The sequence below is a fragment of the Anolis carolinensis genome, chromosome 3 (assembly GCF_035594765.1).
Source record: "Anolis carolinensis isolate JA03-04 chromosome 3, rAnoCar3.1.pri, whole genome shotgun sequence".
In the NCBI taxonomy this organism is placed as follows: Eukaryota; Metazoa; Chordata; class Lepidosauria; order Squamata; family Dactyloidae; genus Anolis; species Anolis carolinensis.
In genome coordinates this window covers 103,335,894-103,349,157 of record NC_085843.1, presented here as the reverse complement: position 1 = coordinate 103,349,157, position 13,264 = coordinate 103,335,894, and the positions used below count along the sequence as shown (strand labels likewise).

Below are 13,264 nucleotides of genomic sequence, written 5' to 3'. Positions count from 1 at the left end.
ACAACACACCACAGGCTTCAAAATCTGTTGAGGTATTTTTTAATCCAGAGTAAACTGGGAGATCCCAGTTTACTCTGGATTAACCTGAGGCGGGTTTAACAAAACAGGTTTGAGGCCTGTCTGCCCTATATTCCAGGATCTGATCCCAGATTACCTGCTTTGAACTGGACTATATGTGTCTACACTGCCAGATAATCTGGGATAAACAGATAATCTGGGATCAGATCCTGGGATATGGTGCAGTGTAGATCCAGCATCAGGCCCCTTCCACACAGCTGTATAAAATCCACACTGAACTGGATTATATGGCAGTGTGGATTCAGATAATCTAGTTCAAAGCAGATACTGTGGATTATCTTCCTTGATATTCTGGGTTATATGGCTGTGTGAATTTATATATTTTTTTATTTTTATTGTGCAATAGCACAATAGCAATAAAGCCATTGTATTCTAATTTTATTTTATTTTATTTTATTGGATTATGTTATGTTTGTTTGGTATAAGTGTATCATTCTTTTTGTCCTTTTTCATTATGTATGTTTTTTGCTGAAACTTAATAAACACACACACACACACAAATATTTTAGGAGCTATGATAATATTTTATCAATATTTCAAAATACAATAGAATGATTTGTACACTAGTAGTCATGTCCTAAGGCCACCCTATGCCAATATCATTTTTCAATTTATGATAATATTCAAACAATATGTGGAAATTAAATGCAGGACTACAACTGTGATTGTTGCTGTTGCGTGCCTTCAAGTTGTTTCTGACCCATGGCGACCTTAAGGCAAACCTATCACATGGTTTTCTTGGAAATAGTTGTTCAGAAAAGGTTTGCCATTATCTTCATCTGAGGGGTGAGAAAGTATGACTTTCCCAAGGCCATCCAATTGGTTTAATGACTGTGGGAATTCAAACCCTAGTCTCCAGAGTCATAGTCCAGTGCTCAAACTACTACACCACGTTGGCTCCCTACAACTGTGACACCTACTAAAGGTTCACTGCATAGGGATGAGGAAGCTTTTTGAGACCAAGGGCTACATTTGCAATAGGTAAGCAAACTCCCTGTAGTGAAATTTCAGACAAAACTTGGCAGTATGTTCAGATAATCATAATCTTTTTTTAATTTTGTATCTCTCCCCTGTCTGTACGAAGTCCCTCTGTTCAGTTAATAAAGGAATAATGACAAGAGGAGATTTAAATTTCACCTTCCTAAATTCAAGAGCTCAATTTCACCTGTCGCCCACTCATTTTCTTACCATAAGGGAAGGGGAAAGAGCATGGTGAGGTGCAGAAGCAGAGGTTCTTCTCCCTGTTGTAGCCCATCTTCATAATTATAATTACCCCTCTTTATTCTACAAGAGTGATTCTAGAGAGCATTTTATAAATACTGTAGATGAGTTAATTATGATAGTTTTCCTGTGGTTTTTGGGATGCTGACATACATACATCCCCAACTTGTAATAAAACTGCTATAGATTTAGCCCTAAAAATATTACAGCACAGTAATTTGAATTCAGCTGAAATGTCATTGTGAAAATGAAAACACATCTCATTTTATCAGAACTGAAAAACAACTAAATACAAATGGGGAAATTTTGTTCAGAATTACCTTTAAGTGTTCTCTGTCTCTTTTGTTCTCATTACCACCTGCTCTCACAAGCATATACAGTAGAGTCTCGCTTATCCAACGTTCTGTATTATCCAACGCAATCTGCCTTTTAGTAGCCAATGTTTTTGTAGTCAATGTTTTCAATACATTGCGATGTTTTAGTGCTAAATTCATAAATACAGTCATTACTACATAGCATTACTGCGTATTAAACTATTCTTTCTGTCAAATTCGTTGTATAACATGATGTTTTGGTGCTTAATTTGTAAAATCATAACCTAATTTGATGTTTAATAGGCTTTTCCTTAATCCCTCCTTATTTTCGTTTACCCAACGTTCTGTTGGCCCGTTTATGTTGGATAAGCGAGACTCTAGTATACATTAAGTAGATCACATGTATATAGACAATCCCAAATTAAATCCTGCCCCTTTGTTTACTATGAATGTGGAAGATCCATGTGGCCCTGTAAAAAAACATAGCTACTGCCATTAGGCAACACTAGGTTAGATGTATTAATGGATGGTTCTTTATAAAATAGCATTATACATTCACAGTAAGATTTTTTTTCTATTCCCATCACAGACTGACTATTCACAGGTCTTTAAGAAAATCCACATCTACTTGGAAGATTGTAAAGACATACACTAGGTTTCATTCTGCTTGATAAAAATATAATGCAGGGATTAGTAAAATGGATGAATTGGCTATTGTCTACTTACAGGAATACAGTCTGAGCTTGAAAACTCAGTGTATAATTTCATACATCTTCTCAAAAACAAATGAAACATTTGGTCCTCGCAGTACACCATCAAGTCACAATGCAATACTAGTATCTAAGACTCAGTTTGTTTTCTTCTCTTGTTAAATATCTGGATGTGAGGCATTGCACATATGAAATATACAAAATAGATATGAAAGCAAAGGCAGTCATGGGATTTCCAATTTTTACAAGATGCTTTTCAAGTCATAAAATGTAGGAACTGGATTTAATTCATATTATGTAGCATATAGTTCCAAGAATTAATTATAAGGGAATTCATGTTAGTTGGAAATTGCCTGATGTGTATCTTGAACAAGCAAGCTTAAAAAATCAAGGTCTCCTCGTAGAAATCTATTTTGAATAATGTCCAGACTTGAAATAATCTACTGATACAGTTACATATGGATACATCTGCATATATTACAGCTCATCAAGATACTACATCATTTATTAGGAAGTCCTTTGCAGGGACCTCAGAATACTGTTTTGTTTTGTTGTTGTTGTTTTTTGGGGGTTTTTTGCCCCTTCCCCCTGGACATACACTTTGTACAATAAACTACAGAAATTACATTTTTTCCCTGTAAATCCCTGTAAAACCTTGACATCTGGGAACTTCATTTCTATTTCAAAATATTATTCTGAAATATTTTTGATAGGTATACTTAACTAAATCTCTTTTGAGATGTTGTTTTGGTCACCTTTTAAGAAACAGTTCTATAACCTCTTGTGGAAAGCCAGCTGAGAAGGGTTTGGCTGGATGAGAGTGCTATTTCATTGGAAGTCCACCTACCCCCACCAGTGAGTGATATATCTACCAAACAAGCTCCAAATACACCTATTTGCTGTGGTGTGCTTTGGCTGAACCGCCTAAGGTGGTAGAATCTTCTTTTTAGTGGTCTTCAAGGAGACTTGGTAGGCATCTTTTAGAATTACTATAATCTGTATATTTGCATTCAGTTAGATAGCCCTTATTCCAGAGCTAAGAATGTGTCAGATTTCGAATCCCCTTTGCTCCTCTGGATTAGGAATCAAACTTAATTCCAAACATAAACTGAAATATGTATACACAGAGAGACTTCAATGGGATAAATGGGAAGTTACCATTCTTAGGCACCTCCTATCCCAGCTTTTGTGAAAAGCGAGGGTTTCAGTGCAATAAGTATTTCATGGTGTACGTGCCCTTCAGATACATTGAAATAGAGCTTAAAATATTATTTTCTAAAAAAACTAATTACATGATGTACAAGTTACTGTTGTCTATGAAACAACTTACTGGATTACACATTACAGATACAGTACAACCTCCTTTTCCTCCATAGTTTCATTTCTGAACATCCAATAAAATACGTCTTTTCTAGGTATTTTCTGGGTTCTTCAGAATAACCTTGTTGTATTTTCAGCCCAGAAGTCCTTCATTTCAATAGGATTTGGTATTATTTATGGTTTGATGTTTCCACACAAAGCCCACAAATGTCTCTCTCATGAACACAGGGCTCCACTGTACATTATTGTTATTGTTACTAATGCACCATTAAAAATGCAGAAAATGATCCCTGGTTCCCTGTCTCCAATCCTGGATTACCATAATTCTGACTGGATTGACTTTCATCACCACTCACGAATGATGTAACTGTCATATGAGCAGAATACTTTGCTTTTGGTATGACATCTCCCAAACAATTGTTCTAAATCTCATGTCACACACCAACTCAGCCAATCCAATGACTAATGGTAGAACACTCCTTACAACCCCCATTACCCCACTGCACTCACACTAACTGTGTGTCTCTATCTTCCTGACAATGACAACAATTCCTTTTATGTGGACAAAATAGCAAAAAGGCAAGCTAATATTTGAGACCAACTAATCAGCACTCTTTGGTAGAGAAGCTAAATACCTTACTACATGATTTAATTTGGAAATTGTCCAAATAAATAAGATCTCCAAATACTCCAAATCTTAGCAAATTCCTCACTGTCAAATCATATAATAAAGACTGCTTAAAAATAATACATACATTGATTTCCTCCCTCCCCCCCCCCCCAGTTTTACTGTATTATGCACTGCCCTGCAGTCCCAAACATCAACAACTGTCCATATTTGAACATTTGTGTTTAATTTGCAGTAAGCATTTTGGCCATTATTAGAACACACACACCATTAAATCATGTTTTCCACTGACTCAATCCATGCTGCAAAGAAGTGTGCACAGTTTTGAACTGGAAAGAAAAGATAGACACCAAAAGCTTGTGCACTATTCCCAGAAGAGGCTGGCCCAGTAAAAGCATCATTTAACCTACTTTAACTTCCTTTGAGACCAGCTTACTAACTGCCATCAAAGCAAAGTCTCCACACAGTAAATCAAAGCATGGTGCAGATGAATCAGTCTTCTCTTAGGACAGAACACACATGCCTTGTATTTCTTACTAAAAAGACAATTACTCCTGCTGTTCAGGATTTGGCTTTCTTTACAATCTAAGACAGGTAATGATTTATAATACTGTGGAGTCATTTATACTTTAAAGACCTTCTCAAATTGCTATGGTAAAGTAGCAGCGGTAAAATCATCTTTGTTTTCATGTTAGAACAATGCTGCACACACCTGCTTGACCTGGTCATCAGTTGCACATCTCAAATCGTGAGACCATACAAAGTTTACCATATCCCTTTCCGGTGCTTTGTATTTCTAAAAGAAAAAAGAGCTGAACATTTATTAACAAGATCAGATTGCTTTTTTTTAACACCACTACCATTTCAAGTCTTCGAAGAATTTAATCCTCTGTAATTTAAACAGACTGCACTGTGCTTTCACAGGTTAGGGTTAGAGTCAGCGATTTGCAATTGATTTGCAGAAGGGGGGGCGCAGGCAGTTATTAAGTCTTAACTGAGTAATTTGCAGCTTATTTCACCCCAGCTAATTAAAATGTAATCACTATTGTTTGGCAATGTGCATTCTGTCAGCAGTTTTTGCTTGGAAAGAAATCAGGCCAAGAAAGAGCACACATAAAAAGGCCTTTCACTAGAAAGTGTCTGGTGCAAATTGCCTCCTTTAGCCAGTGAGACTATAAAACAAAAAGAGTTACAACCAAATGACATCAGGGCTTTTTTAATTTCAAAAAAGCTTAATCTCCTTTCAAGACAATTAACTATGTTTAATGATTTCCTGCTTTTACTGTATCCTCTGAAGAAAATGCATGGCCATAAGAGGCAGTTTTTAAAGTTACATTCCAGCACATCCTTACTGTCTAGAGCCCTTAACTCATTACTAAGATGGAATGCAATATCTGTATTTATCTAGGTCTGTACAGACACACACACACTTAATCCACACTACATTCTTCAAACAATAACGTGAATTTCTATGTACTTTCTTTCATTGTATTTTATTTGTACTGACTACAAATAATAACTTGACTTCAAACATTTACACCTACTTTAGTCCCAGCTAGACTAGAACCAGCAAGTCCACTGCTGAATGATAAATGCATTCAGATTCAATTTTTTCAGTGGGTCTATTCAAGTTTAATTGGATCAAGGCCAAAGTAGGTATAGACAAAAAAGTAAGAAGCCGTTATTTGCATCTTCTTTGTGAAGTTCAAATACTTTGTAAGATAAAAAGGCAGGTGTCAGTCATACTGCTTGTGTGCCTTTAAATCAGGCATGGGCAAACTTTGGCCCTCCAGGTGTCTTTGACTTCAACTCCCACAATTCCTAACAGCTGGTAAACTGGCTGGGATTTCTGGGAGTTGAAGTCCAAAACACCTGGAGGGCCAAAGTTTGCCCCATGCCTGCTTTAAGTCATTTCCAACTTAGGGCTATACTAAGTGAACCTACCGGGGGGGGGGGGGAGGGTAGCAGAATTTGTTCTGAGAGGGGAGTACCCATGCTGCTACACTGCTACAGTGTGATTTATCAAGGGACACCCAGTAGGTTCATGCCTGAGCAGAGTTGTAGTTCAACACTCAAACCACTGCACACCTGATTTCTCACTTTCTGGCCTTTATCTGGCTTAATTAGTCTTTCACTGCATTTATACATTCCCTTAAGCAGCTTTTCTATCAGTGTTAATACTTAGTTTCATGTGGAAATATAAGTTTTAAAAGGGAGTAGGGAATTTATTTTCATCCATTCATTCTACATGTAAGATTTTTATAATTTACAGTGGAACCTATAATAGTCTGCCAATTCACCTCATGCCTTTTCATTTTATGATGTCGACCACTGAGTTCAACAGGACAATGTATTTTATCACACAAGACAGGCAAAATGGACCAAAGAATGCCCCCCTCTACTGGTTTGTTTACCTCCCTCCCCCCCCCCCCCCACACACACACACACATCAAGAACTTCTAGTCCTGCTACATACCTAGTGCCAATCTTAGTGCATTGGATCCCTTCCACTTCTGTGCCAGTACATCAGTCATTATGTGATGTTAAGAAGGAGGATTCTCCTCCTTTTCCACTCCCCCTTGCTATTCCCAAGCTGGTTGTTTTCCTTCTGTTATATATGTATATATTCCTCTTTTCTTTGTTTTTAAGGTTGAATTTCCACAGTTATGTTAAAAATTTAAAATAAGAAGCTGCAGTAGGGCACGGTTGTGAGGGTGCAGATGCCTAGCTGTGGGAGCATGGAATGGTGATTGGGCTCAAGTTTGCTACTGAAAAGAGGTGTGGCATCAAAGGAGCTCAATCTAGTATGCATCCATTTTCTATGCTAATGCAACAATAGTGGAATAATAGTTGATGTGATGAAGTCCTCAGTTTCATATTACTACTAACTGATCTTTTATTGTGCTGCCTGTCTACTTCATGAAACAGACCCTACTGCCTCATCACACTAAAGCATGAATCCACTTTAAATCTGGTGTATGCCTCCTGCAGAACTCTGGGGTTTGTAGTTTGGTGAGGCCCAGGACCTGTCTGACTGACCTGTTTAAAGCCCCCTCCCCAAAATGCATTTAAAGTGGATTCAAGCTCTAGTTTGATGAGGTCCCTAGTAAGGTCTTGTGGTTTGAGAGTTGGACTAGGACTTTGGGAGATCAGGGTTCGAATCCCACCCCCTACCCCCCAGCCACAGTACCACTGGGTGACCTTGGAAAGATCACACTTTCTCAGTCTTAGTGGAAGTAAGTCCCAGAAACAACTTTAGACATTAATGCCTCACATGCTAGCTTCTTTTTTATCCAAGTACCTCAAATTGAGTGTAATGGTTTGCATTAATCTGTTGTTATAATTACTCTGCTCCTCACTCCACCAAAAATCTACATCACAATCAAAATTAAGAGAATGCATGTGAGAGGGGATATAAAAGGCAAATATTTGAGATGTAAATATCAAAGTTCTTAAGCCACTTGTGTCATCAATATGTTGCAAAGTCAAACTGGATTGAAAATGTATGAATTTGACAAAAAAAAAATCTCTGCATAGGTTTTTAGACTGGCCAGAATTATAACAAATATGTTTAAAATTGCTGAGATTCTCCAAAATACATGGTGATTCAATGCCATGAGATGTGCTAAATTCTACTGCTAAAACCAGTGAGGTCACACCTGTAACATTATAACATCAGGTACAATCTATACCTAGACTGTAACTCCACATTCTGTAACATAAAACTGAGCTCTATTTATTTTAAGAGGGCTTAAGTAAGTATACTTAACTTGACATACCAAAGTAACAACAGAAGCCCAGAGCCCTTCCCACAGTGTTGATTTAGCACTTTGCAATGAGCATGAGATGCACAATGTAATCCTCTTCTTAAAGAAAGTACTTTTATTCCCCTCCTTTGACTATAGCAAAGCTGATTGTGTAGTCTGTACAGTCAAAACAAAAATCTGCTTGACTCTCTTTTGGAGAATGGAGTTCTGGGATGGGAACATGAGTCACATAGGTGCTTATAGTAAAGTCCAGAAGTTGTTTCAATACACTTTGGAAAGCTTTCTGTAAAGATTTCTGTTTAGGTTCCAGGTTCTGAATAAATGGGACACATTACAAGAAAATCCACAGTTGTATACACGCGAGGAGCATGCTCAGTGCATTTCAGACAGCCATATGCAAGACTGCGCTGTTTGTCTCATATGATCCAAAGGCAGTTCTGACTTTGGGGCTAAGTATGGCCTCAGTACATTCTATATTTTTGTGCAGTGGAAAGTGAAAGATGTGTATAAGCACAGATAACAATGGAAGAAAAAACCTGAACATGTTAATTAGTGTTGGTAGGATACAAGAATACATGGTGTCTGCCTAGCCCAACTCAAACTCCCATTCAGATACCATTGCCTCTATTCTCTGTAAGGCTTACATGACAAAACACGTAACAACATGTAACATCTGTGTTTTCGCTATCACAATAGTCAAGCACCTTGTTTTCTGCATTGCTGAATTAGTTTATTTATAAGAATACATTCTGGGAGCAATGCAATCATTGAAGTTTGACATAGTTTACAAAAGTTATGGTTTTAAAAGCTTGTCTTATCACCATACGGTGTAGTAGTTTGAGCACCTGACTAGGGTTCTGGAGATGTGGATCTGAATCCCCACGTAGCCATGGAAACCCACTCACTCACTCAGGGCAAGTCACACCCTCTCAGCCTCTGAAGAAGGCAATGGCAAACCCTCTTGGAACAGATTTTGCCAAGAAAATCCCATGACACTTAGGGTCACCACACATCGGAAACGACATGAAGGCAAAGAAAAACAACAACAGCCAATTCATGAAGATGAAACACCTGTTCCAAAAGATCTTTGAGTCCTTTTATTAATGCAAATTTAAAAAACATCTAAAAAGGTAGTACAAATAGCTAATGTCAGTAATGTGACCACATAATGTGAGCACATAGATACAAACATAAACACAGAATACTAATACCCTGTAAAAATGTTTAGGCAAAGTTCTGAAAACCTAATCATCTGTCATCAATCCCCTTAAGCAGCTACTCATTCAGGCTCAAAAAGACAGCCACTTCTCTTTTCTGGCTCTATTTTCTATACAAAGCAAAAACATGATACATTTATCAATGCTCTAAGAGAATTATCCCAGCCTATTTTCCTGTGCCAAAAAGCATAGAAGTTACATGTTACATACCCTGTGTTTTCATAATAATTGCCAGTCCCAATATACAGTTAATGGGACACCTGCAGAGACTCAATGAAAAAACATCTCCTCTCTCTGTATTTAGGAGTCACCTTTTCCAAAACAACCTGTTTTCCTAACTTACATCCCAAACTTATAAAGACAGGTTATCATCCACAGATTTGAATGGAATTTAGCATTCTCAACTTAGTAAAGGTCAATGTGGTGAACTATCCTTAGCTAACGTATAAGTAAACTGATATTTCCAATTCATGTTACAAAAGTACAACTTTAGAACATAGATCTGAATTCATTAACCATGATAAAAATTTAGAGAAAACATCACTTTACCCAGTTTCTCTCTCTCTCTCACACACACACACACACACACTCAAACACACATGCACACAAAGAGCAAGACTCAGCTAGCAAGAACAAATAAAATATCTGCTTGAGAATTCTCTGTTATTTCAGGATTCAAACAATACAGAGAAATTCACAAGATTGGTTCAAGAATTCAGTTTCTCTGTACAGAAGATGCTTCTGCCCAGTTTGGCGGACACCCCCTCCTTCCCTTTCTCCAATTCACTCTGTTCAACAGGGACCATTCTGTGCAGCATCTGCAGGCAGAATAAATGGTTGAGGTGAGAAGAAAGCTTGAAAGTTCATCATCTGAAACCAAGCAACTGTCCCATTCAGCACATAAATACAAAATGCCCATTGGAAATCTGCTTTTTAATGCAGGTTGGTTAATCCAGATGATTTTTCACACTTTGCTTACTCAAAAGGACCACATGAACCAGTTGGGAAAGAATGTCCAACTGTCTTTTTATCAGCCTGCCTGATAATAATATTATCATAAGAAAGTGTCTTAATGAGTAATCTATGGTAGATCCATCATCCCCATATCCAGAAATGAACAATTCCATTTTTTTTACAAGCAATGAAGAATATACAGCAGCTGTATACAGAGCCTTAACGAGATGGAAAACATATTATTTACATGAATCTGCAAGAAGGGGATGAAAAGAAGAAATCAACAGTCTTGGGTTTTGGTTTTTTTATTTTATTTAAAAGCTTTTTCCTATTCTGGCCATGTAGAGGTATAAGTGGGAGGCTCTGCACCTAGATGAATGTCCATCATTTTCTTTTAACAATACAATCCTGTCACTGCTTATTCAGAAAGAAATCCCACAGAGTTTGGTACAAGTTACTCTCAACTGTGTACAGGATTGCAACCCCCAAGATGCTTAACTTTGCTCCATTGCTTTGGGTTTTCAAGTTTTGAAAACTGTAATTTAATCTGTATGAATAACTACCACTCCACAGCCAAAACATGTATTGACACTCTCCCTTCACCCTTATAAATCACATATCCATATGTCACACTTTGCTACTGTTTGCCTAGGGCAAACAGATCCTGAGGTTTTCTTGGGAAGATTTGTTCAGAGCATGTTTGAAAGGGGGCTTTGCCTGAGGTTGAGAGTGTGACTTGCTCAAGGTCCCCCAGTGGGTTTCCATGGCCTGGTGGGGATTTGAACCGGGGAATTCATAGAGATGAGGGGGCAATTTGTTTTCTGCTGCTCTGGAGATTAACAAATGGAATGACGGCTTCAAACTACAGGAAAGGAGATTCCACCTGAACATTAGGAAGAACTTCCTCATTGTGAGAGCTGTTCAGCAGTGGAACTTTCTGCCCTGGAGTGTGGGGGAGGCTCCTTCTTTGGAGGTTTTTAAACAGAAGCTGGATGGCCATCTGTCAGGGGTGCTTTGAATGCAATTTTCCTGCTTCTTGGAAGGGGGTTGGATTGGATGGCCCACGATGTCTCTTCCAATTCTATGATTTTATGACTCCAGAAGTGTCCAATGCTCAAAGCACTGCTACAGCTGGAAGATACTACAAGGGCCATCCAGTCCAATCCCATTCTGCCATGCAGGAAAAATGCCATCAAAGCCTTTTGGACAGATGGCCATCCAGCCTCTGCTTCAAAACCTCAAGAGAAGGAGACTCCTCGCACTCCAAGGCAGTGTATTCCCCTACCAAACAGCTCCTACCCTCAAGAAGTTCTTCCTAAGGCAGAGTCACACAAGCTTACAAAACATATTGGGAGCTGGAAGGATGCTCAATCTCTTTCCCTGAAGCTTGAATCCCTTGAATCCTGTGCTAGTCTCCAGAGCAGCAGAAAGCAAGCTTGCTCCTTCCTTTCAAGTATTTAAACATGGCTATCCTGTCCCCACTCAGGCTTCTCTTCTCCAAGCTAAACAGACCCAGTTCCTGGCAGAGCCTCACTCGAGCCTCACCCTTCCCCCTGTTGAGAAACCCGGTTGAAAAGTGTAACCTGGCACAGCATATTATTTGAGAACACAGAAATGGTGGACCACTCTAACAACCACCAGGTCAGGCTACACAGAGTAGTCACTGAAATCCACAAGCATGTGGACAATTTCAACAGAAAGGAGGAAACCATGGAAATGAACAAAATCTGGTATTTTAAAAAACTCTAAAATCAGAACAGTAAATAAAGAACAACACTCTGAAAACAGGGGAATTCCATACAGGAAATAATCCTGGCCAGCTAACACCTCCCAACAAAGGATTCCTCCAGGAAGGAAGCAGCCAGGCTTTGAAGTTGCAAGGCCATTAAATACTAATCAAGATGGCCAATTGCACCATTCACACTTGCCTCAAGCAGACAAGAGTCCTTTCTCCCATAGATTTATAAAGCCCACTTGAATCGTTTCTAAGAGACCTCACAACCTCTGAGGATGCCTGCCAGTGGGTGAAGTGTCAGGAGAGAATGCTTCTGGAACATGGGCATATAGCCCGGAAAACTCACAGCAACCCAGTGGTTCCAGCCATGAAAGGCTTCCGGCAACCCTGATGTCCCCACCCGAAATGCGAGGCTTCGTCCCCTGGAAGAGCTGCGCTGCAGGAGGAAGCCAAGGAAGCCGGAGCTGAAGCCAAAGGTCCACGCGAGTCCTCTCGGGGACTTCTGCCCCAAATCTGGGGGATTTGAACTCAGAGAGGCTCACGGGATCATAGGCTTCTGGAGTTGGAAGAGATCGCAAGGCGAAGGGCCACCCGTCCCAACCCCGGTCTGCCCTGCAGGGACACAGTCAAAGCGCCCCCGACAGATGGCCACCCAGCCAAAGAGCGGCTCCCCGCGCCTCCCTCGGAGCCCAGCCACCCCTGCGGCTTCCCCCAAAGCCCAGCCTGGGCGCCCCTTTCCCGGCCGCGGGCTCCGGCAGGTGCGGCGAGCCCTGGAGGCGAGCGGGGGCCCTGGGAACTCGCGGGGACTTGCTGGCCAGGGTGGGCGCCTCACCTGGAAATGCTTGAAGAAGGCGGAGATGCGCGTGATCTGCAGGCTGAGGCACCTGGAGGCGCACCGGGCGCCGTAGACGCTGCTGGCCGCCGAGAAAGAGTCGTCCTGCCGCCGGGAAAGAGCCATGTCTCCCGCCACGGAGCCCCAGCCGGCGGCCAGGGCCAGGAGAAGAAGGGGCCAGGCCACGCAGGGCTCCCGCCGCCGCTGCCCCATGGCTCGCTGAGTGAAAAGAAGAGGAAGAGGAGGCAAACGCCGGCCCGGGGCGCCTCAGGAAGCGGGAGGCGAAGAAGGAGACGCTGCCACCTCGCCGAGCAGCGCGGCTGAAACTCTGCTCAGAGGGAAAGAGGCGAGAGAGAGCGCGAGCCAAGGAGGGAGAAGAGGGGGCGCGCCAAAAAAAGTTCAATCATTCAACTCCCTCCAAGCCCCCGCCTCCCTCCCGCCTTCCCTCCCTCCGCTCCCAGGAGGAGGGTGGGGAAAAGGTGACAGGA

At 40.6% G+C, this 13,264-nt stretch overlaps 1 protein-coding gene across 1 annotated transcript in view; it reads right to left on the bottom strand.

Annotated features, from left to right (window-relative positions):
* anos1 (anosmin 1) overlaps window positions 1-12,989 on the bottom strand; it is a 138,778-nt gene extending 125,789 nt beyond the window's left edge. The window contains exon 1 of the mRNA XM_008107183.3: window positions 12,777-12,989. Within this exon, the coding sequence (XP_008105390.1) occupies window positions 12,777-12,989 (213 nt within the window). The remainder of the gene's footprint in view (window positions 1-12,776) is intronic.
* Between the last annotated feature and the right edge of the window lie 275 nt (window positions 12,990-13,264).